General features: G+C 39.2%; 1 protein-coding gene across 1 annotated transcript in view; it reads right to left on the bottom strand.

The window, feature by feature from the left end:
- LOC130032398 (maltase-glucoamylase-like) overlaps positions 1-25,841 on the bottom strand; it is a 192,411-nt gene that overhangs the window by 114,748 nt on the left and 51,822 nt on the right. Inside the window, 17 exon segments of the mRNA XM_056123956.1 lie at positions 4,572-4,628; positions 5,651-5,735; positions 10,273-10,421; positions 14,483-14,599; positions 14,692-14,726; positions 15,022-15,155; positions 15,953-16,091; positions 16,841-16,925; positions 17,324-17,458; positions 19,082-19,087; positions 20,106-20,162; positions 20,452-20,562; positions 20,972-21,100; positions 22,264-22,389; positions 23,302-23,414; positions 24,203-24,299; positions 24,872-25,040. Coding sequence (XP_055979931.1) covers positions 4,572-4,628; positions 5,651-5,735; positions 10,273-10,421; positions 14,483-14,599; positions 14,692-14,726; positions 15,022-15,155; positions 15,953-16,091; positions 16,841-16,925; positions 17,324-17,458; positions 19,082-19,087; positions 20,106-20,162; positions 20,452-20,562; positions 20,972-21,100; positions 22,264-22,389; positions 23,302-23,414; positions 24,203-24,299; positions 24,872-25,040 — 1,744 coding nt within the window.

A 25,841-nucleotide genomic window follows, 5' to 3' on the forward strand; every position in this document is an offset into this window, starting at 1 on the left:
TTTGGATTCCTCTTTGGGAGACATGAATAGTGTTCTCATACTGTTTTCCAAGACCCCAGGTCTCTGAGGCGTATATTAATGTGGAAGAACTGTAGAATAAAAGAGATGTGCCCAGAGTCAGAGATTCTTCGTCCTCTTAGCTATTTCTTCACCACTCTTGAAGGCGTTCCAAGCCGCTCTCTGCCTCCTGCATAACTCAGGTGCCAGGTCATTCATCATGTTGATTTCTCGACCTAGGTATATATAACTGTTGCATTCGGAGATGGTGGTTCCGTTGAGAGTAAATGAAACATCAGGAACAAGAGTGTTTCTTATGAACATTGTCTTTGTGAGATTCAGCTGTAATCCAACTTTCCACACTCACAGTTGAAGTCTGTCAGCATTTGTGCCACTTGGCTATGTTTCATATTATCAGAACAATGTTATTAGTGAAACAGAGGTGGTGTAGTTGCCGACCATCTATCTTCAATCACATTTCTTCTCATTCTAGTCATTGCATGACATTCTTGAGGGTCATGAATTTCAGTGAAATGGTATCACCCTGCCAAACCCCTCTCTTAACATCCATGAGCATGTTCTTGTAGAATGGTGAGATCCTGGTGGTGAATCCATAATACAGCTCGCAGAAGATCCTGATGTACTGAGTTTGAATGCCCTGTTTGGCTAGGGCTTCAATGTTTGCTTCAGTCTCAACAGAATCAAAGGCCTTCTTTAAATTGATGAACATTAGACAGAGCAGCATCATCGTGAACTCTTGCAAAACCTCAATGAACTTGGTCACAGTATAGATATGGTTGATCGTGCAGAATCCTTTTTGGAACCCGGCTTGCTCGCATGGTTGTCCTTCATCTAGTGTTCTGCCTATTCTATTCAGAATGATTCGAATGAACAACTTGTAGATGGCAGAAGATGGGGCGATAGTTGCCGATGTCATGGATATCTCCCTTCTAGTACAGTAGTACAGTCCTGCTGGTTTTCCATTGGGAAAGAACCTTGCATTCAGACAGGTAGCGAGTGAAGAGCCGAGCCAGTGTATTGATAAGTACTGATGGCAGGTTCTTCAGGTGTTCAGGTCTGACCTTGTCTGGGCCAGGTGCTGTTCGTTTCTTTACTGACAAAATGAAGTGTCAGATTTTGGAAGGGAGAATGTTGGGAACGACATATCCATCCTGCAGAATTTGGTATGCGAGCAGGTGGACGTGGCTATGGAAGAGATCTGAGTAGAAGTCATAGATAATCTTCTCCATTGCCCTTCTGGAAGATGTGAAAGATCCATCAGGACATTGGAGGGCAGTCATCTTGGTCTTGTAGTTGGTGAAGGAAAGGTGGGAGTTGTGAATGCTTTTCCTGGCTTCTGTCACATCTACCAGCACTGATACTCTTCTCTCTTTGAGGTCTTCCTTTATCGCATCTCTGCACTGCTTTGTGAGCTCGAACATTCGCTTGTGGTTGCCTGAGGCATACGCCAATCCACGTTGGCAAATAAGCTCAAGAGTTTTCAAAGACAGGTGATTTTTATGGCTATCTCTCTCTTTGGTGTTCCTCGCACAAGACAGATGTTTTTTGTGGCTATCTCTCTCTTGGTGTTCCTCATGGAGGTGCCGAACCAGTCAATTGCATTCTTCATCAGTGTTGTCAATGATGGCATCTTCCCATGTTGCAGCAATAGTGCCAAAGAGCTCCCAGTTGCTGGTCATTCTGGGAGTTCTCTTCTTAAACTTTACAGCCCTTTCTTCCCACTCTGTGAAGTAGAACTTTGCATGAAGCAGATGGTGGTCTGATCCAATTTGAAATTTTGGGACAACAGCGATATCAGTCAGGCAAAACCATTGATTGAATATGATGTGGTCAATTTCATTGTGGAACCATCCACCGGGAGACTCCCATGTCCAATGTTTATATTCGGCCTTCTGGAACTGTGAGTTACTATGGATGGTCTTGGTCAACATGATAAATTCAGACAGTCTCTCACCCTGTTCATTCCATTCTAGACCATGGGTCCCATTGTGGAGTTCTTCAGCTGATCTTCTCCATCCTATCTTGGCATTAAAATCGCCAACAATGATCTTGTAGAAGGTGTGGTCTTCTTTATAGGACTTCTCCAGCTCCATGTAGAACTTCTCAATTTCTTCTTCATCATAATTGGATCCTGGGAGCTGGAGTGATAGCACAGCGGTAAGGCATTTGCCTTGTGTGCAGTCAGCCCGGCTAAGCCGGGTTCGATTTCTCCACCCCTCTCGGAGAGCCTGGCAAGCTACCGAGAGTATTCAGTATGCCAAACACAGTAACAAGAAGTCTCACAATGGAGACGTTACTGGGCCCACTTGAGCAAATCGATGAACAATGGGAGAACAGTGTGACAGTGTCATAATTGGATGTTGGTATGTAGACAACAAAGATAGAAGCTGCCGGCAGTGAGCCATATCTATTCAAGTGTAATTGTCCCATTCGGGTTGTTAGGCATTTGAATGAATCAATGCCCATGTCAAGTTCATATTGACAAGGACACCAATGCTTCCGACGCCTCTTTTGTCACATGTTCTGAGGAATAGTTCTTCTCCAATGTCAAAAACGGTGTGATGTGATTGATGCCTTCTTGTCTCGATCAGATCAATAATGTCGTACTAGACCTTTCGCACTCGTACCATCAGGTCCTCTATGGATGCATCAGATGCCAGTGTACATGCATTGAAATTACAGACAATCATTTTTGACTTTCTTAATTTTGGCAGCCTAGCTCAGCCTTGAGATTTTATCAGCTGCTCCTTTCTCACCCTTCTCAACGCTGCCATATTGGTGACTCCTTCAGGGTCAGAATTAGATCCATTGTAATTACTTGTTTTGGCATATCAAATACACAACGAATAGGTTTCCAGGCTCTGCCATGCGGGCGGAATACTCTCGGTAGTTTACCAGGCTCTCTGAGAGAAATAGAGGCTTTTGGGGCGGCCTCTAATTGCCCTTGTAGGTGTTCCCATGGTTCAAACCATATTTGAACCCTATCAAATATGGTGCAGCAATCCTGGAAGATGGGTATTAAGTGTCTTATGATGTGTCCGGAAAGCATCCTGGAGTGTGGCATGGCTGGGTAGTGGAGGTAGTGGATTAAAACACTATTTTAAAACCCCAACATATGTTCTATGCTGTAACCAAGAAAACTACCCTTAATTCATATACACAGTCTGCTCTTAATGTCATAAAAATTGTTAATGGATAAGACACATTGAATTATTTCTATGCTCCTCTCTTTTAAATGAATGCCACAAACCACTCAAACTACTTAATGCATTACATGATGAAATAAGAGTGGATGAGCAAAAATAGATTTTATTGTATCTATAGCACAGCGGTAGGGCATTTGCCTTGCACGCAGCCAATATGGCCAACCCGAGTTCGATTCCTCCGCCCCTCTCGGAGAGTCAGACAAGCTACCAAGAGTATCTTGCCCTCACGGCAGAGCCTGGCAAGCTGCCCATGATGTATTCGATATGCCAAACACAGTAACAACAAGTCTCATGACGGAGACATTACTGGGCCCACTCAAGCAAATCGATGAACAACGGGAGGACCGTGACCATGACCGTGTATCTATGTTCACCAAGAGCAACAGGGACAGGCAAAGCACTCTACAAAGAGTAATTAACTGAATCAGAGGGTAGTGGTATTCTTTTCTTCAAGATCCCCAGTTCTATTCTCCATAATGACTATAGCTACTTACATTCCCACCTGCAGTTTGCTGGGCATTTCTTCCCTACACCTGTCCATCATTTTATTTTTTATCATTTTTTGATGGACATTCTTGTGGTGGGAAGTGGTATCTCTTGGTGCTCAAAAATGATTAATTTTGCTTTCCGTTTTCTACTGTTTGACCTTCTGTATGTTTGTATTTTTATCGGTGAAGGTACTTTGACTTTCCTAGTGAACTTTTTAAACATCCATCTATCTTTCGGGATTCCTTTTCAACAATACCCAACTCCCCCAAATGTCTTCTATTTTTTACCTAGTCTGCCTGCATCTATTTTTCTATAATGGAGGTTTATTTTTCTACAATGTTTTTAGATAATTGCTCTGTTCCTTTCACATGATCACATACATTTCAGTAATAGGTTGCATCAGTTTGTGTATCCTCTGTAACAGGGATTAATAAACTTTGTAAAAGGCCATATAAGAAGCAATAAATTTAAAAATTATGCTCCAGCTAATTTCTGATGTAACCAAAGAACTCTGTTGTCGAATTGGGAACCCAATTATTGTTGATAAGTTAAAAAATGCCTACAGTGAATTCCAATTAAACGTTACTTACAAAACCAGATGCCAGTCAGGTTTGATAGTGGAGTGCATTTGACTGTTTTAAAGGAGAAAAAAACATCATGGATCTCCTGGTTCTATGCCAAGGATCCTTCTTGGCTGGGTTCACGAGAATATATGGGGTGCTGAGGGTGGAAACTAGGGCGACCTCATGCAAGTTAAGCTCAACACTATCTCTCTAGCTCCTATGCAGCCAGAATTTTATCTGACATTTGAGCACACTTCTGTTTTCCCAGGTTGCACACACAATCAGAAAAACTTACCGTGTGGTAATCATACCAGCGGGCATCAGGAAAATATGCATTGACAGTTGTAGCATTCTAAAATAAAACACAAAGGCATGGACAGTGGGCTATGTTAGTTATCCAGAGCAGAGTAACCAATTTGCATAAAAGATGTGTCAAAGAGTAATGAAACATGTCTCAAAATCTACAAGCCAATAATATTGGGGGAGACTGTTCCCTCTTTCCCCTTCTTAAATGGAAAATGATCTGCCTACCTTAAAAAGGACATTCCATAAAACCTATTGGAACATAGAACTTGACAAAGATGATTATACTTGCTTTTTGACTTCTCCTGTGCCCTTTCTAAAGAAAAAATCTTGAAGCTGGGTTTAAAACAACCCAAGTTTTATGGTGTTTATGATGTCAGGACTTTACGATACCAGATAGATAGTTCAGGTATTGAGATGCTTGCCTTGCACATGTGCAACCCTAGTTCAAAATATGATAGCACATATTGGTTTAAAAATCAACCCTAAGAAATGATTCCTAAGCAAAGAGCCAGGAGTAAGCCTTGAACATCATGGGGTATAACCCTGTGTTTTTTTGTCAAGCAAACAAACAAAAAATACTTCAGAAATTATTATTAATGCAATAAGTTTGGGGAGGATATCATTAACTAGTATTTTAGTCAGAAATACAATCACCACCAAAGTAAAAGGGGGTACCCCAAATCCTCTGACAGCAGGAAGAGAAGTACTAGCCAACAACAAGACTATATGCACCTCTAATCAAAGTTTTGTTTTTATGATAGTAGATGATGGCAACAAATTCTTCATAGTTCTACACCCACATGACCTATACTGCTGATTTCAATTAAAGAGATGATTGTGTTTTTAAATATAGAAGATATCTTTTTCCCCTTCTGGATTGTCTAGTCAATCAGATTTGTTGCACTTATTTAAAAGTTAAGGATGCAAAGGACCAGAACACCTAGTGAAGGACTTCAGCTCAGAGGGAGAGGAGGGGATATAGTAGAATAAGAATTCCTACCAGAACAGTTCTTCTTCCCTATTTATCTGCCTCGGGATCCCTTTATTGCCAGAGGACCTCATACTCACAGGTTCCAGGACAGGGCTGACTAGGAAAGCTGGGCCCAGCAGGAACTGCCTGTCTATGTCCCAAGTTTTTCTGTCCGACACAAACCTGGAAAGAGAAGATATGTTACCACTATTAGGATTCTACAGCAGAACCACAACCCAAGACCTTAAAGAATCCCTCCTATTTAGACTTGGCTCAAAAATCTGCCTCATACTATACTATTCATTACTTGTTGACCAGACACATTACTCACTATGTGTAAGGCATGCTTATCCAGCTCCAGAAATGACTGAATTTATATATGTTATCACCATAGATTCCGGACTCTGTGATAGACTGTTTTCTCTTGGGGTGCCCCAGAGGGGGGTGGGCAAGAGCCACACTATGCTCCAGGCCGCTTTCCGGATGCTCTGGTCAAGGTTTGTGCAGGATTGAGGTCCCATGGAAGCCGGGTAATCTGAAACTTTGTGACCTTGAACTCTGGACCGAACAGGACCTGGAACAGTGATTCTCTGCCTGCTTCCCCCAGTTCCGGTGACCCAGGGGTCACACCCATAAGCCACACCCTGCCCGTACCAGATAATCTCGTCATTGACCACCGTCCAGAGCTCACGGCTGCTCCTCCCACATGGGAGTATAAAATGAGGCCCCCATAACCATACCACAGGACTTCACACCAGCCAGTTTTCACTCAAGACACCCCAGAGGGGGGCAAGCAAGAGCCCTCCCCGTCCCAAAGGACCCAGCCCTGGGAACAGATATCCACTACCCCACCTCCACCATGCTCCAGGCTGCTTTCTGGACTGTGCGACAACTCCTACCCATTTTCCATAATTACCACACCATGTTTGATGGAGTTCAGACAGTAGGCAACAAACCATAGAGTAATATATATATATATATATATATATATATATTTCTCTTGGAGAGCACAGCAAGCAACCAAGAGTATCCTGCCCATACGGGCAGAGCCTGGGTAGCTCCCCATGGCATATTCGATATGCCAAAACCAGTAACTATAACAGGACTCATTACGCTGATCCTGAAAGAGCCTCCAATCCTTGGGAAATATGAGTAAGGAGAGGCTGCTAAAATCTCAGAGCTGGCAAAAGTCTTCCCCAAAACAAAAGCCCAATCCAGATGGATTCACTAGCAAACTTTCCCAAACATTTAAAGAGTTCCTATTGCCAGTTCTTCTCAAGCTTTTCCAGAAAATTGAAGAAACAGAAACTCTCCCAAAAAGTTTCTATGAAGCCCATATTTCTCTAATACCTAAAGGAAACAAAGACACCACAAGAAAAGAAAACTACAGGCCGATATCCTTGATGAACACGGATGTGAAGATTCTCAACAAAATACTAGCAAATACAATTCAACAACTCATCAAAAAGACGAGTTGAATCCCACCATGACCAAGTGGAATTCATCCCAGGGATACAAGGATAGTTTAACATTCAGAAATCAATTATCGTAACCCATCATATCAATAAGAGAAAAGATAAAAAACATACAATCATATCAATAGATGCAAAGTAAGCATTTGACAAGATACAGCACCCGTTTATGATGAAAACCCTCACCAACATGGGTATAGAGGGGACTTTTCTCAAAATAGTTAAAGCCATCTACCACAAGCCTACAGCAAGCATCATCCTCAATGGGGAAAACTGAGAGCATTCCCCCTAAGATCAAGGATAAGACAAGGATACCCACTTTCTCCACTGCTGTTCAATATAGAACTGGAAGTAATTGCAATAGCAATTAGGCAAGAAAAAGATATTAAGGGAATCCACGTAGAAAAGAAACAAATCAAGCTCGCACTATTCACAGATGTTATGATACTATACTTAGAGAACCCTAAAACCTCTAGCAAGAAACTCCTAGAAACAATAGACTTGTATAGTAAAGTTTCAGGCTATAAATCAATACCCAAAAGTCCATGGCTTTCCTATATGCAAATAGTGAGAGAGAACAAAGTAACATGAAGAAAACAATCCCATTCACAACTGTGCCCCAGAAAATCAAGTATCTAGGAATCAGCTTAACTAAGAAAGTAAAGGACCTGTAAAAAGAAAACTACAAAACGCTACTTCAGGAAATAAAAGAGGACATGAAGAAATGTGGCTGGAGCAATAGCACAGCGGTAGGGCATTTGCCTTGCACGCAGCCAACATGGCCGACCAGAGTTCAATTCCTCCGCCCAATTCCTCTGCCCCTCTTGGAGAGCCCGGCACGCTACTGAGAGTATCTCGCCCGTACGGCAGAGCCTGGCAAGCTACCTGTGATGTATTTGATATGCCAAACACAGTAACAACAACAATAACAACAAAAGTCTCCAATGGAGACGTTACTGGGCCCGCTCGAGCAAATTGATGAACAACGGGAGGACAGTGACAGTGACAGTGATGAGGAAATGGAAAGATATTCCCTGATCATGGATCAGGAGAATTAACATTGTCAAAATGGCAATACTTCCCAGAGTATTGTACAAATTCAATGAGATCCCTATAGGGATACCCATGACATTCTTCAAAGAAATGGAGCAAACACTCCTGAAATTCATATGGAACAATAAGCACCCACAAATAGCTAAAGCAATTCTTGAGAAAAGGAAAATGGGAATAATCAACCTCCCCAACTTCAAACTCTATTACAAAGCAGTAATAATTAAAACAGCATGGTACTGGAACAAAGGCAGAGCCACAGACCAATGGAATAGGGTTGAATATACTGACATCTCCCCCGATACATATGATCACCTAATCTTTGATAAAGGAGCAAGAAATGTGAAGTGGAGTAAGGAAAGCCTTTTTAACAAATGGTGCTGGCAAAACTGAATGGCTACATGCAAAAAAATGGGCTCAGATCTCTGCCTAACACCATGTACAAAAGTTAGATCAAAATGGATTAAAGACCTCAACATCAGACCTGAATTCATAAGGTACATTGGGAAGACAAAGTTGGCAAAACCCTCCATGACATTGAAGCTAATGGTATCTTCAAAGATGTCACACCACTGGCCAAGCAAGTGAAAACAGAGATAGACAAAAGGGCCTATCTTAAACTAAGAAGATTCTGCAACTCAAAAGAAACAGTGAGCAAAATACAAAGACAGTCTACAGAATGGGAAAGGATATTTGCCCACTACCCATCCGACAAGGAGTTGAAATCAAGGATATGCAAAGTACTGGTTGAACTCCACAAGAAGAAAACATCCAACCCCATCAAAAAATGTAGCAATGAAATAAACAGAAACTTTCTCAAAGAAGAAATCCAAATGGCTAAAAGGCACATGAGAAAATGCTCTACATCATAAATAATCAGGGATATGCAGATCAAGATAACAATTAGATATTATCTCACACAAAAGAACAAAAGTCCACATCCAAAAGAACAAAATCAACTGGTGTTGGCGCAGATGTGGCAAGATAGGGGCCCTCCTTCATTGCTGGTGGGAATGCCAGATGGTTCACCCCTTTTGGAAAACTTATGGACAATTCTCAAAAAAATTAGAAATTGAGCTCCCATTTGACCCAGCAATACCACTCGTGGGAATATATCCCAGAGAGGCAAAAAAAGTATAGACAAAATGACATCTCCACTTCTATGTTTATTGCTGCACTGTTCACAATAGCCAAGATTTAGAAAAAAACCTCGAGTGTCCGAGAACAGATGACTGATTAAAGAAAGTTTGGTATATCTAAACAATAGAATACTATGCAGCTGTTGGAAAAGTTGAAGTCATGGAATTTACATACAAGTGGTACTACATGGAAAGTATCATACTAAGCAAAATGTGTCAGAAAGAGAGGGACGGACATAGAAAGATTGCATTCATCTGGGGAATATAAAGTAACAAAATAGGAAAAATAGGAGACTAACATCCAAGAATAGTTGAGAAAAGTACCAGGAGGTTCACTCCATGGCTTGAAGGCCAGCCACACATGCTAGGGGAAAAGGCATCTCAGATAGAGATGGGAACACCAAGTAAAGGTTGTTGGGAGGATCCTCCCAGAATGGGAGATGCATGCTGAAAGTAGACTATAGACTGAACATGATTGCCACTCGATTCCTCTTTTGCAAACCACAGCACCCAAAAGGAGAGAGAGAACAAAAGGGATTGCTCTGCCACGGAGGCAGGGTGGGATGAGGGGTGGGTGTGGGAGGGATACTGGGATTAGTGGTGGTGGAGAATCGGCACTGGTGGAGGGATGGGTACTCAATCACTGTATAATTGAAACTCAAGCACAAATATTTGTAAGTCTAGAACTGTACCTCATGGCGTTTCATTGATAAAAATTAAAAAAAATCTCAGGGCTGGACAAATAGACATTACTGGCACCAGCTCGAGTAAGTCAATGAACAACGGGATGACAGTGATACAGTGATGCAGTGATCACCATGGATATCTCCATGTGCCTCAACCTGGACACATTTCAAGTCAAACATATTTGACTTTCTCAAGCCTTTTATCCAAGACCCAACGCATGTTTGATACTCTGCTGAAAGACTGGTGAAGCATGACTCTGCCCAGAAAGCTATGACAAAGGCAATCATTTTCCTTTTGATTTGAAAGCTTTGTTTTCTTCAACTGGAACCACAGAGAATGCAAGTATCATTTGGACCCCAGTGAGATACTCACTCATGGAATAGAGGCCGCACGACAGTACTGCCCTCTGTGTTGGCCAAGTGCATCAGGGTATAGAGATATGGCAACAAGGTGTATCTGATATTCAGGACACTTCTAGAGATATCCTCAAAGTTTTTATCCCAAGATACAGGATCTTGCCTCTGAAAAAGTAACAAAGTACTAACATTAGTGGGATGAGGTGGAGTGGGTGTAGGGGGAAGGGGGGTGCAGGGCAGGGGAGGGCCTTAAGAAGGTCCCTAAATATGTATTCCAAAAGATGATGACACACAACTAAACTAAGAATAATTATAGATGATACAGAATATTTTTAATAGACCAAAGTAATATTTTTACTGAAACTATCCAAAGGCAGCTAATGCTATCCGCTGATAAAAAACAGAAAGAATAATATTAAAAAAACAAAGACAATTGTATTTACTGAAGCATAGATTTCAGCCCATGCAGCTGATGACTATTTGTATGTCAACTTTAGAAAATCATCCATTAAGTTCTTATGAACATTTTTAAATGAAAATTTTCTATTTCCACTGCATTGTATTACATGTATCAAAATATTGTCTCCCTATCCAATACATGGATTGCATATATTTTCTCCAATTCCAAAAGATTGTCTTCTAATTTTGTTGTTTCTTTTGATCCATGGAAGATTTTCTGTTTGGTATAGTCTTGCTTGTTATTTTTGCTAATAATTTTTGTCTTAATGTCATATCTAAAAATTTCAATGCCAAGAACAGAATCAGAAAGCTTCCTCTCTCTTTTTTTCTGGCATCGTTTTTACATATTTTTCTTTTATAATCTTTCTAGTTTCTGGTATTATATTTAGTTTATTTTTGTTAGTGGTGATGTTGGTATTCATAACCAGCGACCAATTAACTCAGCTACGTGTTGATTACCTAGTTTTTCTTAACGTCACGTATTAAATATGCCACCTTTTCTACATTGGGAATTCCTGGATCTACTGTCAAGTGTTAGTTTTCAGTATATTTAAAGATTCGTTTCTAGGCTCTCTCTTAGGGCTCTATTTTTACACCACTAGCAATACATTAGGTTTATTATAGTTTTACAATACCATTTGAAATAGATGCATAATATTTCTAACTTTGTTCTTTTTACTCATGATTGTTTTGACTTTAGAAAGTCTTTTGTAGTTCTATACCATTCTTCAGAGATTTTCTGTTTCAACTTTAAGAAATTTCACGTGAATTTTTATAGGAATTGACTATGCATGGGTTTAAATTGCATGGTTATCTTAACAATAATAATTCTACTGATCCATAAGCAAGTACGATATTGTCATTTGTTTTTGTTTTCTTAAACTTCTTTCATCAGTGTTATAGTTTTCAGTGCGTGAGTCTTTCACTTTCTCAATTATATGCATTCCCTAAGTATTTTATTGCTTTTTGATGCATTATAAATGAGATTGTTTTCTTTACTTCTTCAGATATTTCTTTGTGAATAAGAAATAATATCTGGAAATTTATTAGTTCCAATAGTTTTTGTATCATCCATAGGATTTTTATATATAAGATCATTAAATTATCAAGAGATTAGTTTACATCTTCCTTTATTTTTGTATACCTTTTATATATTGCTCTTGACTGATTGATTGCTCTGACTAGGACTTCAACTACTATGGAAATTAGGAGTGATATTAATAGCACCTTTGAGTTGTCCCTGACATTAAATAGGTTTTTAACGTTTCACTGTTGAATATAATATGTTCGTGTCAATAAAGTCTGTATAATGTAGGATAGATTTCTTCCAGTGGGTGAAACAAACTGAGTAAAAAAAATATTTTGTTAAGGGTTTTTATCATAAAAGGATGTTGTTCTTGTCATACATTTTCTCTGCACCTATTGAAATTATGATATAATTTTTATTTTTCATTCTGTTAAAGTGGAGTATCACATTAATTTGTTTGCACATATTGAATCACCTTTGCATGCCAAGGTTTAAATCATACTTGATAAAATGGCAACAAATTCTTCTATTTATTTATTTATTTATTTATTAGTTTGGGGTCTACACCTGGCAGTGCTCAGAGTTTGCTCTGATGACCATTCCTGGCAGTGTGCAGGGAGCCATACGCATTGCTGGGAATCTGTCTGGAATTGTTGCATGCAAGGCTAGGGCCTTAATCCCTGTACTATCTGTCTTGCCCAGGCACCTCATTCTTACTGTGCTAATATTTTGTTCAGTTTTAAATCTTTATTTATCAGGTATATCATTGTTCAGTTTTATTTTTCTTTTTTATACTATCCTTATCCAGCTTTAGTATCGAGGCAATGTTCCATAAAATGAACATTGGGAATGTTTAGTACACTTCAATTTTCATGACGTTTTAAAATAATTGTCGTTAGTTCTTAAAATGTTTGATAAAATTCACCAAGGAAAGCACTTAGTACTGTTTTTTAATGTTTTTGACTATTGAATCGATGTCTTTATTCATGGCTGTTCTGTTCATATTTTCATATTTTCATATCTTCATGACTCAGTCTTGCTAGGCTTGTTTGTTTAGTATGCCTAGAAATTTCTTTGTTTCTTGTACATTGTCTAAACATGTCAGTATACAATTAGTAATAGAAGAATCTCATAATTTCTTGTATTTTTTGGTGTGAGGTGCAATATCTTATTTATTTAACATTTTGCTTATTTATTATATTTATCATTTTCTTTATGGAGTCTTCGGATTTTAGGAAGTCCAACTTAGATGTTTGTCAATTTTTCTGTATCTTTTTGAAAAAATCAGCTCTGAGTTTTATTAATTTTCTCTATCACTTTTACAGTCTATTTTCTTTATTTCTGACCTTATCCTTAGTTCCTTTATTCAACTTGCTTTAATCTCAGTTGATCTATGTGCTGTTAGTTTCTTTAACTAGAAAGGTAGAGACCCTTTGAGATTTTTCAGCTGCGAAAGTCAATGAAATGAGATGTTGGAAACACTGGCTTCAATGTGGAGGAAGAATGTGTTTGGTAATAATTTCTTGCAGACACAAAAGTGTCCTGTGCATTTTGGGGCTTGAAGAATTAGAGTTGAGTCAGTTGGTGCAGCTTCCTGATCTAGGGGCTGTGGTTGGCAAGGAAGAGGCCCTCAAGGTCCTAGGACAAGGTTTTCCATCCTGAAACGGGCCATGGTGAAAGGGAGAGCAAAATTTTTGTTGCTGTTGTTAATGAAAATTAGTAATTTATCACTAAAAACTCTTACTAGAACTACTTCTGGTACATTTTACAAAATTTTTGATCTTATGTTTATAGTTTTGCCTTAAGATTTTTTCATAACTTCTATTTTCTCATGTTTATTAATGTTTTAGTTCTTCCTGTTATTGATATTTTGTTTTCATTGATGGCATATAGTCATAGGTATATATAGATAGATGCTAAATATTACTAAATATGAGAGAAATACAAAGAAAAAAACATAATGGCATATTATCCCATACCTGTTAGAATGGGATTATCAAAAAGCTAAAAGATAACAAGTTTTAGCTAAGAAATGGAGGGAAGTGGGCAGCAGTAGTCTTAATTTACAGCGTCCATGTGAAATGGTATGTTTTTACTCAAAATTGAAAAAGAAACTGCCACATGATACAGCAATTCCACTTGTTCCACTTGTGAGTTTGTGTCTGTATATATGTGTGTTTATATGGAGATACAAAATAAATTAATATATTAAATATATATCAGAATTCATGTATATGTGTGGTTTATAGAATATTATTTAGCCATGAAAAAGAAACTCTATTACTATCAAAAATATAGATGGATCTTGATTTCACCATGTGAAATAAAATGTTTCAGACAGAAAGTAATTACTGTATTATATCATTTATATGTGGCATTTTACAAAGTAGAACACATGGAAACAAAATGCAGATTGGTGGTTATCAGATATAAGAGATGGGTGAAGCGGCCAAAGTGGCCATTTACTACTATAAATTGCATATATTTATAACAGAAATCAACTTATTGTTGTAAACTGCATATATTATGGTAATTTAGCATGTGGCATGGTGACTAAAGTTAACGATCTGTGACATTTATTGGAAAGTTTCTAGGAGGGTAGATATTAAATAGTTTCAGCATAAGGATTTAGTTGTCTTTGTGATGTCTCCAGGGAAAACTGATTTCATGAATTGTATCTCAGAACTAGAGACTATTTTCTTGTCCATACAGAACTTTTGAAATAAGGGAAAATACCTACCCTGGTCCCAAAGGTGTTATGGTTCCTCGACAAGGGATAAAATGCCCCCAGCTGCATCCAGCGAGCACACATCTCATATTCAGCATCTTGAAAGAACCCACAAATATCTGCTCCTGTCTGAAAAAAATGGAATATAATGTGGCTATTAATTGCTTTTGAAAGATGTCACCATTTACCTGATGATTTAGAGTGGTGTCAGGGATACTTACATAGGATATGCCGAAGAGGCTAAACTCCATCATGCCTGCAATGAGAGCACACTGTGTCAGATACCACGATTGGCACCTGCCTCCTCCTTCTCGCTTAGATCATTTTTGTTTCTTGTTTTCAGGCCAGGGCTCAGGGTCTCCATGTGTGAAGGTTGATCCCAGCAGAGCTCAGGGGACCATGCAGTGCCGAGCAGAGCACTTAAAGAGCATTGAGCTTTCTTCCCAGCCTTTTCTCAGGTTTTTATCAGAGAACCTATCTCTATACCTCCCCTTCACCAACCTCCCCTCCCCACACCAGAAAGCAGAGACCCTGGGAACAAGCCCACACACCAATGATAGATTTCTTCAACTGGTCCCACCCAGAAGTGTTGTCTCCCAGCGAGTGTCCTGCCCAGCGACCAGAAGACGGGTACGTGGAGCGGGTAATGACAATCCCTCGCTCTCCAGTCGCCTCCTGCACACCTCTGGTTGGAGAGAATGAAGGAAATGATTGTTGGCCAGAGCAGGGGAGGAAAGACCACAGACGGTTTCTTCCCAGAGCTCCCAGGCCTACATTACGGTGACAAATTGCCACTATGTTATTAGAGAGAAAACAGAAATGGAAATCATGATAAGATCCCACCTGACTGAGTCCAGATGATGGAAGCAATAATAACGAACATGCTTTTACAGAGTAATTTACACTATTTAGCAAAAAGAAAGAAAATCACCATGGAAAAAACTCATTGGGTCAATTTAGAGAAGTTGCTATTGCCATTTATTTACTCAACACGTAGTATTATGTTGTCAGAATGACTCTGTATAAGGCTTTCTTTAGGATAAATTTTGTTACTTGTCCGAATGAATACACAAAATACAACAGTTTTAATTCATAAAAGTATCAATTGACTATAGAATAAGAATGATTCAAGTGTGTAAATGTGTGTTAGGGAGAGAGGTCATCTTAGAAATAAAGGAGAGATCTAACCAGTCCTCTGCCTCCTTTTTCTGTGAAAGCTCATTAGTTTCAATCAAATTCACAGTGGTAAACCCCTGTCCTGCCTCTGAGTTTTCACTAGCAGGACAATGCCTTGTATAGATCAGCCTTCACGGGTTCTGGCTTCATGCTAGCAAGTGTTTGTTTAATAAATGTGAGCTGTGACCCTGTTTTAAAAGTCTTATTAGCCCTTCTAAGGGGGATTGAAAAGGAAAGTCAGTGGTGTCATCAGCCATGGGCAATCACTGCAGGTTGTACGACAGAAGAAGGGAGATGACAACTCACTCGTAGGTAGGTCTGGTCTGGGACCACCCATACAGGTTATGCACATTGTAGTGTTGCACTTTGGTGCCATCTTCCAGGATATGCTCACTCTCCATGCACAGGGTCTTGCTGCTTAGACCTCTGTCTCTGGTTTCCAGATCTGAAACAAGAGATGCAGAGATGGGAAAGCTATCCAGATGCTATTCACCCCAGCTTCTCATCAAGGCCTCTTTGCCACTGTAAGGGTCTCTCTCCTCCCCAGAGGAATGAGGGTACACTCATCTCTGAGCTGCAATGACACCCACAGAGTGTTTCAATATCAATCCGCCAGGGTGAGCGTGGGATCACAAGGAAGAACACCCTGTGATCAAATCTGGTGACTAACAGGCTCCAATCTAAGCTTCTCCGATGTACATTATTACATATAAATTATATATATTACATATAAAATATTAAAAATCATGATTATATAAACATTTTAAGACTCTTAATTTAGATAAGCTCAAGTATTCTACTGTAGGTCATACAATTATTGGAAAATGATGTTCTATAACAGAGGTATCACAAAAAGTGTGACTCCAATGTCCATGTTGTCATGATAGATGGGGAAGCAATAACATTCTCTATTTAGTGACCCAAAAATTAGTCACAAAGGAATTGACATGTCTGAATTAGATCTAGCTTTCTGAACAAATTTGAGGAATTCATTCAGTGGAGCCAGTAATTTTCATATACCCAAGTGGGTGAAGTACTTGAAGTCTATTTGTCTCTGACATCCTCCTCCCACCAATAAAAACACCAGTGAGAATGTGTGCCAGTGATCAGAAAAATCCCCTGACTGCTGGACTCTTGCATGAGGCACTCCTGATAGCCATTATTCTACTAGCAGAGAATACCCAGGATGCTTACGTGGCATATAGGGAGGTCTGTTCAGAGTGGGATCTTTGCAGCCTTCAACTGCCCCATTCACAAAGCTGGAGGGTTCATTCATATCCTAGAAATGTCAAACAGGCTTATTTTACTTTTGAAAATGATTTACATGCTGTCAATTCAGAGGCAAGGAAGTGGTGAATTAATTAATTCACTGTATCATAAAACCCTGAATACAAACCCAGGGAAATGTACCCAATCCAGCTGAAAATGAACTGTAATATCTAGAGAGAGGGATTTTTATTTTTAAAACTTCTTGTTTGAGGATGTGAGAACACTCTATTTCAAAATATTTCTGGCAATCACACTGGGATTTACTACCAAATGGACCAATTGCATCTGATATACACAAAGTCTTTCTTAATGATCACTACTAGTAAATTAAATTTCAGCCATATAGCTGCTTAGACACACAGAAATAAACATACTATCAGTGTGTGCACAGACAAAACACACACTTACAATCCATATGCCATCATACTTCAGGCTCTTTTCGGATTCCCGCGTATTGTTGTGTAATTCTTTCAACTCATTCTTCCACCAGGTTATAGTTGAAGTTCGGAAAAAGTCTGGGAAAGCTGCATGAGCTCGGTACAGCTGTCACATAAAAACAAAATAGAATTTATTTATAATCAAAAAATTAATAATTAAATAGTAATTTAATATGATAATTAGATGTAATTCATTTATTCTAAGTAAGCATATTGGGCAGCAGTAGGCATTTACTGAGACCCTAACTCAGCAAAGACATGAACTATGGATTAGCAAAGAAAGCAAAGTCTAATAGAGCAAAGCCTAAATAATGTTCTGCTTTCATTTCTATTTCAATGAGGATGAAGAAAAAAATAACACAATTTAAATGGTCTCTTAGCATTTGGAAAGCAGCCATTATACTTCTCTTCTCTTTGTGTTAATGTGACCAGTAAAAACTAACACTGTGAATTGACTGTTTTTTTTTGTATTAAATGTTCAACCCTCAACTCTCCCCCTGTAGTGTCCTCAGTATTCCTTTGACATGTAGAATGGGCTGGAGAGACACAGTCTGGGAAGGAGAAACATCTGCTGCATGGTCCACAGATGTTCTTCCTCTCCTGTCTCCTTACCACTGAGAAAAAGGGAGACTGAATTGTAGTAGACTAGACTATTTAACTAATATCCACCTGTGTTTTCTGTAGCTTCAGAATAAACTGAAAACTTAATTGTGAATCTAGTAATTGGGAGAAGCTAAGAAAGAAGTTTTAGCCCTCCTCACCACTGACTGATCGTCCCTAATTAATGAACAAATTATTCATATCTTCATTTTAACTTGGAAGTGATCCTTAACCAATACAAAAAGAGCAAGGATCTTATGCCTTATTCCACTGGTTGTGCTTGACCAGCAGAACCAGACAAAATAAATGTTAGCAATGTATAAAAATTCTGAGGTTCAATATTGAAAGCCCATCCTCTTATTGCTGATGGAAACTCTTTCCCAGCAAAGTGATTAAAAAGCCTAGTATCTGGCATGAAAACAGATACACAAACCAATAAAACAAAATTTAATCCCAGAAATAATTGTACAGAGAGAGTCAACTGATCTTTAGTGTTAGAGTGCGAAGAACACACAATGGAGTGTGATAATACTGCAGGTACAACACTTGCCTTGCAAGCCTTTGACCAGGGTTAGATCCCAGGCACCACTTTGATTGTCCAATGCCACCAGGAGTGAACCCTGAGCTCAGAGTCAGGAACAACCTGCCAGGTGTGGGCCCCAAACAAATAAACAAGTCTTTTCTTTTTGCGATAGTACAGAGGATAAGACTTGCCTTGCATACAGCCCAGCTGAGTTCAATCCTCCATATCCCATATGATTCCATGAACTCTGCCAGGAGTAATTTCTGAGTGCAGAGCCATAAGTAACTCTCAGCACCACTTGGTGTGCTCCCCCACCCCCCAAAAAGATGTATAAGTACTTGGGATATATGTAATGATGTGATGATTATCACTGATGTTGTACTTGTAAGATATATATCTTAACTTTGCTCAATAAATGCACATCCAATGGGTAACTATATGAGGTGATGGCATATAATAAACCTTTTATCGTTCATTTATTATACATGTGCATGTGTATGCATGTAAAATATATTATAAACTTTGTAATTTTATTAGTCAATTATACTTTCATTAAGCTGGAAGAAGGGATTTTTTTCAAATAAATAAATCTCAAAGGTACATAGCTTCGACCTTCTCTGATCTGGCAGGTTTCTGTGTGCATGTGTCTTACCACCTAAATTGAAATTATCTTCTATAGAGAAACAGAGAGAACATGAAGCTAGGCATTCTTCCTTGAGTACTTCTCTGAAATCAATTATAAGTAAGAACTTGTTCTCGGTAGGGAGCAAGTTTCAACATAGACTCACACTGGAACTAAGAACACAGCAGAGAAACCGAACAAAGAGGAATGTGGTGGTAATAAGAGTGAAGAAGAGAAAAAAAGAGTGAAGAAGGAGGAGCCTGTTTAAGAAGACCCAAACCCTGAAGACAGGAAAAGTTATGAAAAACAAAACAAAAAAACAGCAACAAGAAACCTACTAAATGTGGTAGAAGACAATAGTTTTTGGAAATATTTCATTTTTTCATTTTCATTTCATCATCCTGTTATTCGTCGATTGCCTCGAGCAGGCCCCAGTAACGTCTCCTTCATCCTAGCCCTGAGATTATATTCAAGGCTCTTTAGGAGAATGAGACCCACCATTGTTACTGGTATTTGGCATATTTGGTACGCCAGACTCTGCCCTGTGGGCAGGCTACATTCGATAGGCTGCAAGTTTGTCCAAAGTAGGAATGAGATAATAAGATGTCATAAAAAGATGTCCTGATAAGACGTCGCGTGGCTGCAAATGTGGCCCAAGTCCTTGGAAATATTATCCAAGGGAAATTTTATGCATCTTTGAATCTGACAACCTTGAATTTGAAATTCCCTGTCTGTTACTTGAAACCATGAACAAGTCATATCTTCTCTGAGTCACTAAACTGAGTAATAATACTCATGAGTAATAATGAGTAATAATACTCATCTCCCAATTAGAAATAAAAAAGATGATGTAAAATAATTGTTACCTAGGGCTCAAGACAGGCTCCCTGAGGTTATTCCCTCACTATACCCACACATCCAAGGCAAAAAAATCAGCAAACTAAGTAAGATAGAATCTTGATGACAACCCTGAATTTCCCATGCCCACCAAGAACCCTTTATCTTCACTTGAGTTTCCCAGTCTAGAGAACTGTTTATAACAACACTGGGTAAATCAGGCTAGACCTATGGAAAGAAAAATGTTCAGAAGCAAATCACTAGGTAATTTCTCTCACCCCGGTATCTCCTAAGAAACTGTACAACGTGGTCCTAGAGGAGATGCATTCTTATTTTCAGGTAAAATTGATTTGGGGGAAATGTAGACACCATGATGTACGCAGTTCTTTAAAATTCCTTAACCATACTGATAAACACTGACTGGAAAAGTATTTCTGACTCAAAAAGGCCAAGAAACCACCTTCTCACACTAGTACCAAGCACCCAGTAAAGCCTCAGAAATCAACACTGATTATACCTTTCCCCAGTCAATGCTTCTATCACTTGGATCCTTGATGAAAACATCATCCTTTTTCCCCAGCTCAAATGCAGGATAGGGCTGAGTTTCATTGCCAGAAATAGCTGGATCCTGAAATGAATTCAGACAGATCAGGAGAGAAAAGCCAAAGCCAGAGACTTACTTGGAAATTGACTCAAAAGAGAAGGCATTGCCTCCACTTGGACTCCTCTGAATCTGCAGAAATACACACACACACACACACACACACACACACACACACACACATATATATATACATATATATATATATATATATATATATATATATATGTAGCATTGGCTTTCACTCCATTTGATTTTGGAGTGCAGTTTTTGCACCACTTAAGTGTGTTACCCCCACACCTATAACCAATGTATCAATGTTCACAGTCCATAAGACCTAGGAATATCTGTTCAAAAGAAGCAGAAGATAAAGCATTCTCCGCCAATCCCCATGGGCTTTCCTAAAGAGACTCCTCACGTTCCCATGGGTACTAACCAGAATGAGGATGATTCGCATCCCGTCGTCCTTCATGCGATTGATCAGCTCTGGGAAGCCCTTAAACTTGGGGCTGAGAGTGAAATCCAGCTGTCGCTCCATGTAGTCAATGTCAGAGTATTGCACATCCTGGGGAGGGGAAATGCACAAGAAACTGAGACTGCTGGCGTAAACATCCCGATTCTAGGTGACCCCCCACCCCACCATGATAATAAGTGTCAAATTGCTTTTTTCTTATTTTCTTATTCTTTAAAACTCCGGTTTTGTTGTTTGTTAACTAGTAATATAGTAAATCACCTAAGTTTCTAGTTTGTTGTAAAGTGGGGTGGGGGCAAGACTAAATGAACAGAATAGAAAAATATAGTTAATAAGACCTATCTACTAGGGATATGATAAAAATAAAACAAAACAATGAATGATAAAGTGCCTTTTAACGGCCAATGGTTAGAAGAATCAGTTTTCTTATGATCAAAACCTGTTCTCCGATCCACAAGTGAAGAACAGAGTGTGTTTCCATAGGTGCTTCCTCTAAAAGGAGTCCCACATTAGACTCTGGATCAGCTCAGAGTTCAGGGAATAGTGGCCTTCAGTTCTCACCAAGATTTTACCTATAACCAGTGTGATGGACTGAATTTGGCTCTGGCTTTGTTTGTATATCAAATAACAGTACTGTTGGGGAATTCTTTTGTTCTTATGGCACCAAGAATGTTCATAACTAAACTTTTTTTGAAACAATTTAAGAGATGTGTATGTATGATATAGTATAAAAGAACCCTTGGTTGTTGGAAATCATCACTCTGGACAGTAACTGAGTGTTGAAGTGGGTAAAGGGATATACCTGATAACTTTTCAGTATCTGTATTGTAAACCATAGTGGCCAAAGGGTGGAGAGAGAGAGACGAGAGAGAGAGAGAGAGAGAGAGAGAGAGAGAGAGAGAGAGAGAGAGAGAGAGAGAGAACAGTGCTTGCTGAGAGACGGGGGGGTGAGATAGGAGGAAAACAGGGACCATTGGTAGTGGGAAATGTACAGTGGTGAATGTACATTTACTTCTGTTTTTTTTTTTTAAAAAGAACCTTTGATTGGCTGTTAGGGTCCCTCCCTTGGTGAACCACATGACTAGATGAGGACAGTAATCTCCCAGAATTGCTGGGTTGAGTGAGTTCTGCATGGTGTTCTGTGAGAAAGAACTTTGCAACTTGATTGAGCACCTCCCCTCCCAAATCAAACAAATGAATCCAGTAATGACTCTTAGGAGGTTTCAGAGCTAGCACACCACAGATTAAGAACGTACATAGGGAATCTTAGCAGCCACCATTTTATCATACAAATCGGCAATCTCCGAATCATTCTGGTATCCATAACGGCACAGCTGAAACCCCAAGGACCAGTAAGGAACCATCACTGGCCGACCAATTAGCTAGGAAAAATAAATAGAACATATTAGCCATTAAACTGGGATGTCTGTATTAAATAAAACAAAAGAAGAAGGGCACTTTTTTAAGTGCCCCAAATCTGACAGTCAACTAATTCAATTCCAAAGAGAAATAAAGTGTGCAAAGCTCTTATCTCATCTGGAAGCATCTTACTATGCTTGCTCACCCTCTGTAGAATTTGGGAGAAATCTGGTTTGATTCTGATCTCCAGAAGTATCCTAACATATTAACTAATAACAGAATCTAAATTCCAAAGGGCCTGTGTTACCAGACAGGCTCCAATCCTGTTGACGATGCGACTCAGAAAAACCAAACTATCCTTTATATACTTTAGTTTCTTCTCCTACGTTTAGAGATAATAAGAGTATTTGCTTCATACTTCTTTGAGGGATGCTGAAATAAGTGAAAAAATGCTTTGATAGTCAGCAAATATCTCAGTGATATTCCATAGATTTTATATACAAATTAGTGCTGCTGCCAAGACAGCTGTCATGGTCACTATGACCAAAACAGTCACCAATCAAGTCTTTCTGAAACTATCACTTCCAATAGTATAACCATTGCTACACCATGGCCACAATCGTAACTTCCACCACCGGGATGGTCACCACACCCATCATCCTCATCACCATCATGCCTAATTATCACTTCTACCACCATAATCAACACCAGTATTTTTATGGCCCACAACCAATTTCATTACTACTATTTATGCCACTCTCAGAGGTTTTGAAATGATAAGAATTGAACATATATTTGGATTTCACTTATTGTTGCTTTGTTGCTTGATTTATAAACCTGTATATACTATACAAATGAATATGGGTGTGGGCACACTCATAACATATTATCTAAATACATGGTAATCAATGGTAATCAATTAAATTCATTCCTACCTCAGTGTATTGCTGAGTTACAAGTTCTGGAGTGGGTCCCAAGACCACATAAAAGTCCAGAATTCCCCCAATGGTGCGATATGTTAGGGCAGGCATGGGCTGGAATGTCACATCTGAAATTATAGGAAAGTACCAATCAGGCTAGAAAGTTTCAAGGTGTGGAATTCCCCTCTAATTCATTCTATAGTCTCCCTCTTCCTGTTTCCCTAGTAGCTAATATTGAGAGGAAGTATTTTTATTATAGCTACACAGAGTTGAAAAATCAAAGTCACATGGTCCTCCCTGGATTTTCCCCTTTGGTGTGTCTTACTGAATATATCTGATAAGTCAGTTCATTTTATATTATTACTGTAATTTAGAATAACTTAAGTTTTAGAAAAATTTTTTCATATATAACCATATAACCATCATGCATTGTAAAAATCAAGAAGCTGACATTCATAGAATATAATTGACTCAGCTAGAGAACTTCTTCAGATTTCACCAGTTTTCACGTGTATAGTTTTCCCACACCACTTCCTGATTTTCCTCCCTTTTCCCAATATACCATGCAAAATTTCTTCACCCCATAAGCCCTTCAGAGTATGCACTCTAACCCATTGCTTCACCAGTAATTCAAATTACACCAACATCTCTCACTGGCTGTCCTTTAGACTTTTAAGTTTTCACTTAGTTTTGCTATCCCTGCTTTTGCAATTTTAGCCAAGTAAAAGTTGGACTGATTCTTGTTGTCACGTGTCACTGAAAAGAAATAAATAGAAAACTTATCCATTTATCCAGAAAGAAAAAAAAATTAATAATAATTTTGACTTCAGGGAGCATCTAGATCAAACCCACTATAAAATTCCTCAAGGAGGATTTGTTCACAAAAAACAAGGGGGAGATGCTGGCATTCTCTTACCCATGGCATTGCTGTTTAGCAGGAGCACCCCGTGGGCATTGCCCTCCTCCTCCATGGCCATGTAGTAGGGTTGGACACCATAAGAATTCTTCAGGTACTAAGAGAGTCATGTGAGATAGTTGGTTAAAAGGGACTGTTGCATGTAGCACATCTGTGCTTGGTTTTTAACATCTTGCTTTTATTCTCTTATTTTCCCCTTCAGAGAGCCCAGCACGCTACGGAGAGTATCCCGCCCCCATGGCAGAGCCTACAAACTACTTGTGACGTATTCAATATGCCAATAACAGTAACAATAATGGGTCTCATTTCCCTGATCCTGAAAGAGCCTTCAATATGACAGTGTTGGGAACGTGGATTTGATCCCTACTAAAATTTCAGGGCTGGGATGAATGGAGACATTGCTGGCACCCCCTGGAGCAACTCGATGAACAGCGGGATGGCAATGATACAGTAATACAGTGGCAGGGAGAGAAACAACAAAAATCAGAAGCTTAGTTATATCTAGACTTATGTGAAATAAATAATAAGCAAAGGAGTCTAAAAATTGTCCCACATGTCTATAAGCAGAATGTGACCTTCCAAGTGGAGTATTGGAAGACAGAGCATGATGGGAATTCTATGTGGGTGAAGAGAAGCCAAGTCACGGGATGCCAAAGGCTCTGCTCTTACCCCAGGGGGTTCGTCTCGGGAAAACATCCCCCAGGTGCGCCAGTTCAAGTCTCTTCGGAAAGATGTGTGCTCATTCTCCCCAAAGCCATAGAGATAGGTGGAGGGGAGGCGCGTGGAGATACGAATGAACATGTCATTGAAAGTGAAGCCAAGGACGCGGGAGTCCCATCTGCAACACACACCAAAAAAAGGGCATATTTAGGAAAAAGTCATTCTATTGAATTTAAGCTGTTAACTTTCCAAGGATAATCAGACTTTTTGTTCTTTCCCACTCCTCAGAATGGGGGGGAGGGAAGTCTATTAGGTAAAAATAATCATCATTGTCCTGGGATCAACGTGGATTTGATCCCTGTTATCCCATATGGCCCTTGAGGACACACAAGTGTAATTTCTGAGCACAGAGCAAGGATTCACCCCTGAATATCACCAGATGTAGCTAATAATAATAATAATAATAATAGCTGTTCTCACTAAAAATACAAGAACTAGCCTTTGCTTTATTTTTTTTATTGCTCATTCTTTTCAGTTCTCTCGTCACAATATCTAGTCTTGTCACTCATCTTTGATTGCCATCACTCCTTTACAACTCTAAGGACTGCTCTTGGTCCCCTTGGAAGATATTTTTAAAAAGACTTCTCTAGGGCTGGAGAGACAGTATAAGCATTAAGGTGCTTGTCTTTCACATAACCAACTCTCGTTCAACACCCAGCACCACATATGCAGCCCCAAGAATAGCTAGGAGTGATCTTGGCACACAGAGTCATGTCTAAGCCAGTCCCAAGCATTAGTGAGAGTGACAAAAGTCAAAAATTTAATGATGCACATCTTCTAATATGACTTCTTGGCTTATGATTTTAGTGAGTTCTTCATCAATCACCTGAAGATCACACAATTCCAACCTCCATCTCCCATCACATATCTTCCTTATTCACAATTTAGCTCAACCAGATTGGACTTCTGTTCTTCTTTT

The sequence above is a fragment of the Sorex fumeus genome, unplaced genomic scaffold (assembly GCF_029834395.1).
Source record: "Sorex fumeus unplaced genomic scaffold, SorFum_2.1 ptg000048l, whole genome shotgun sequence".
Classification (NCBI taxonomy): Eukaryota; Metazoa; Chordata; class Mammalia; order Eulipotyphla; family Soricidae; genus Sorex; species Sorex fumeus.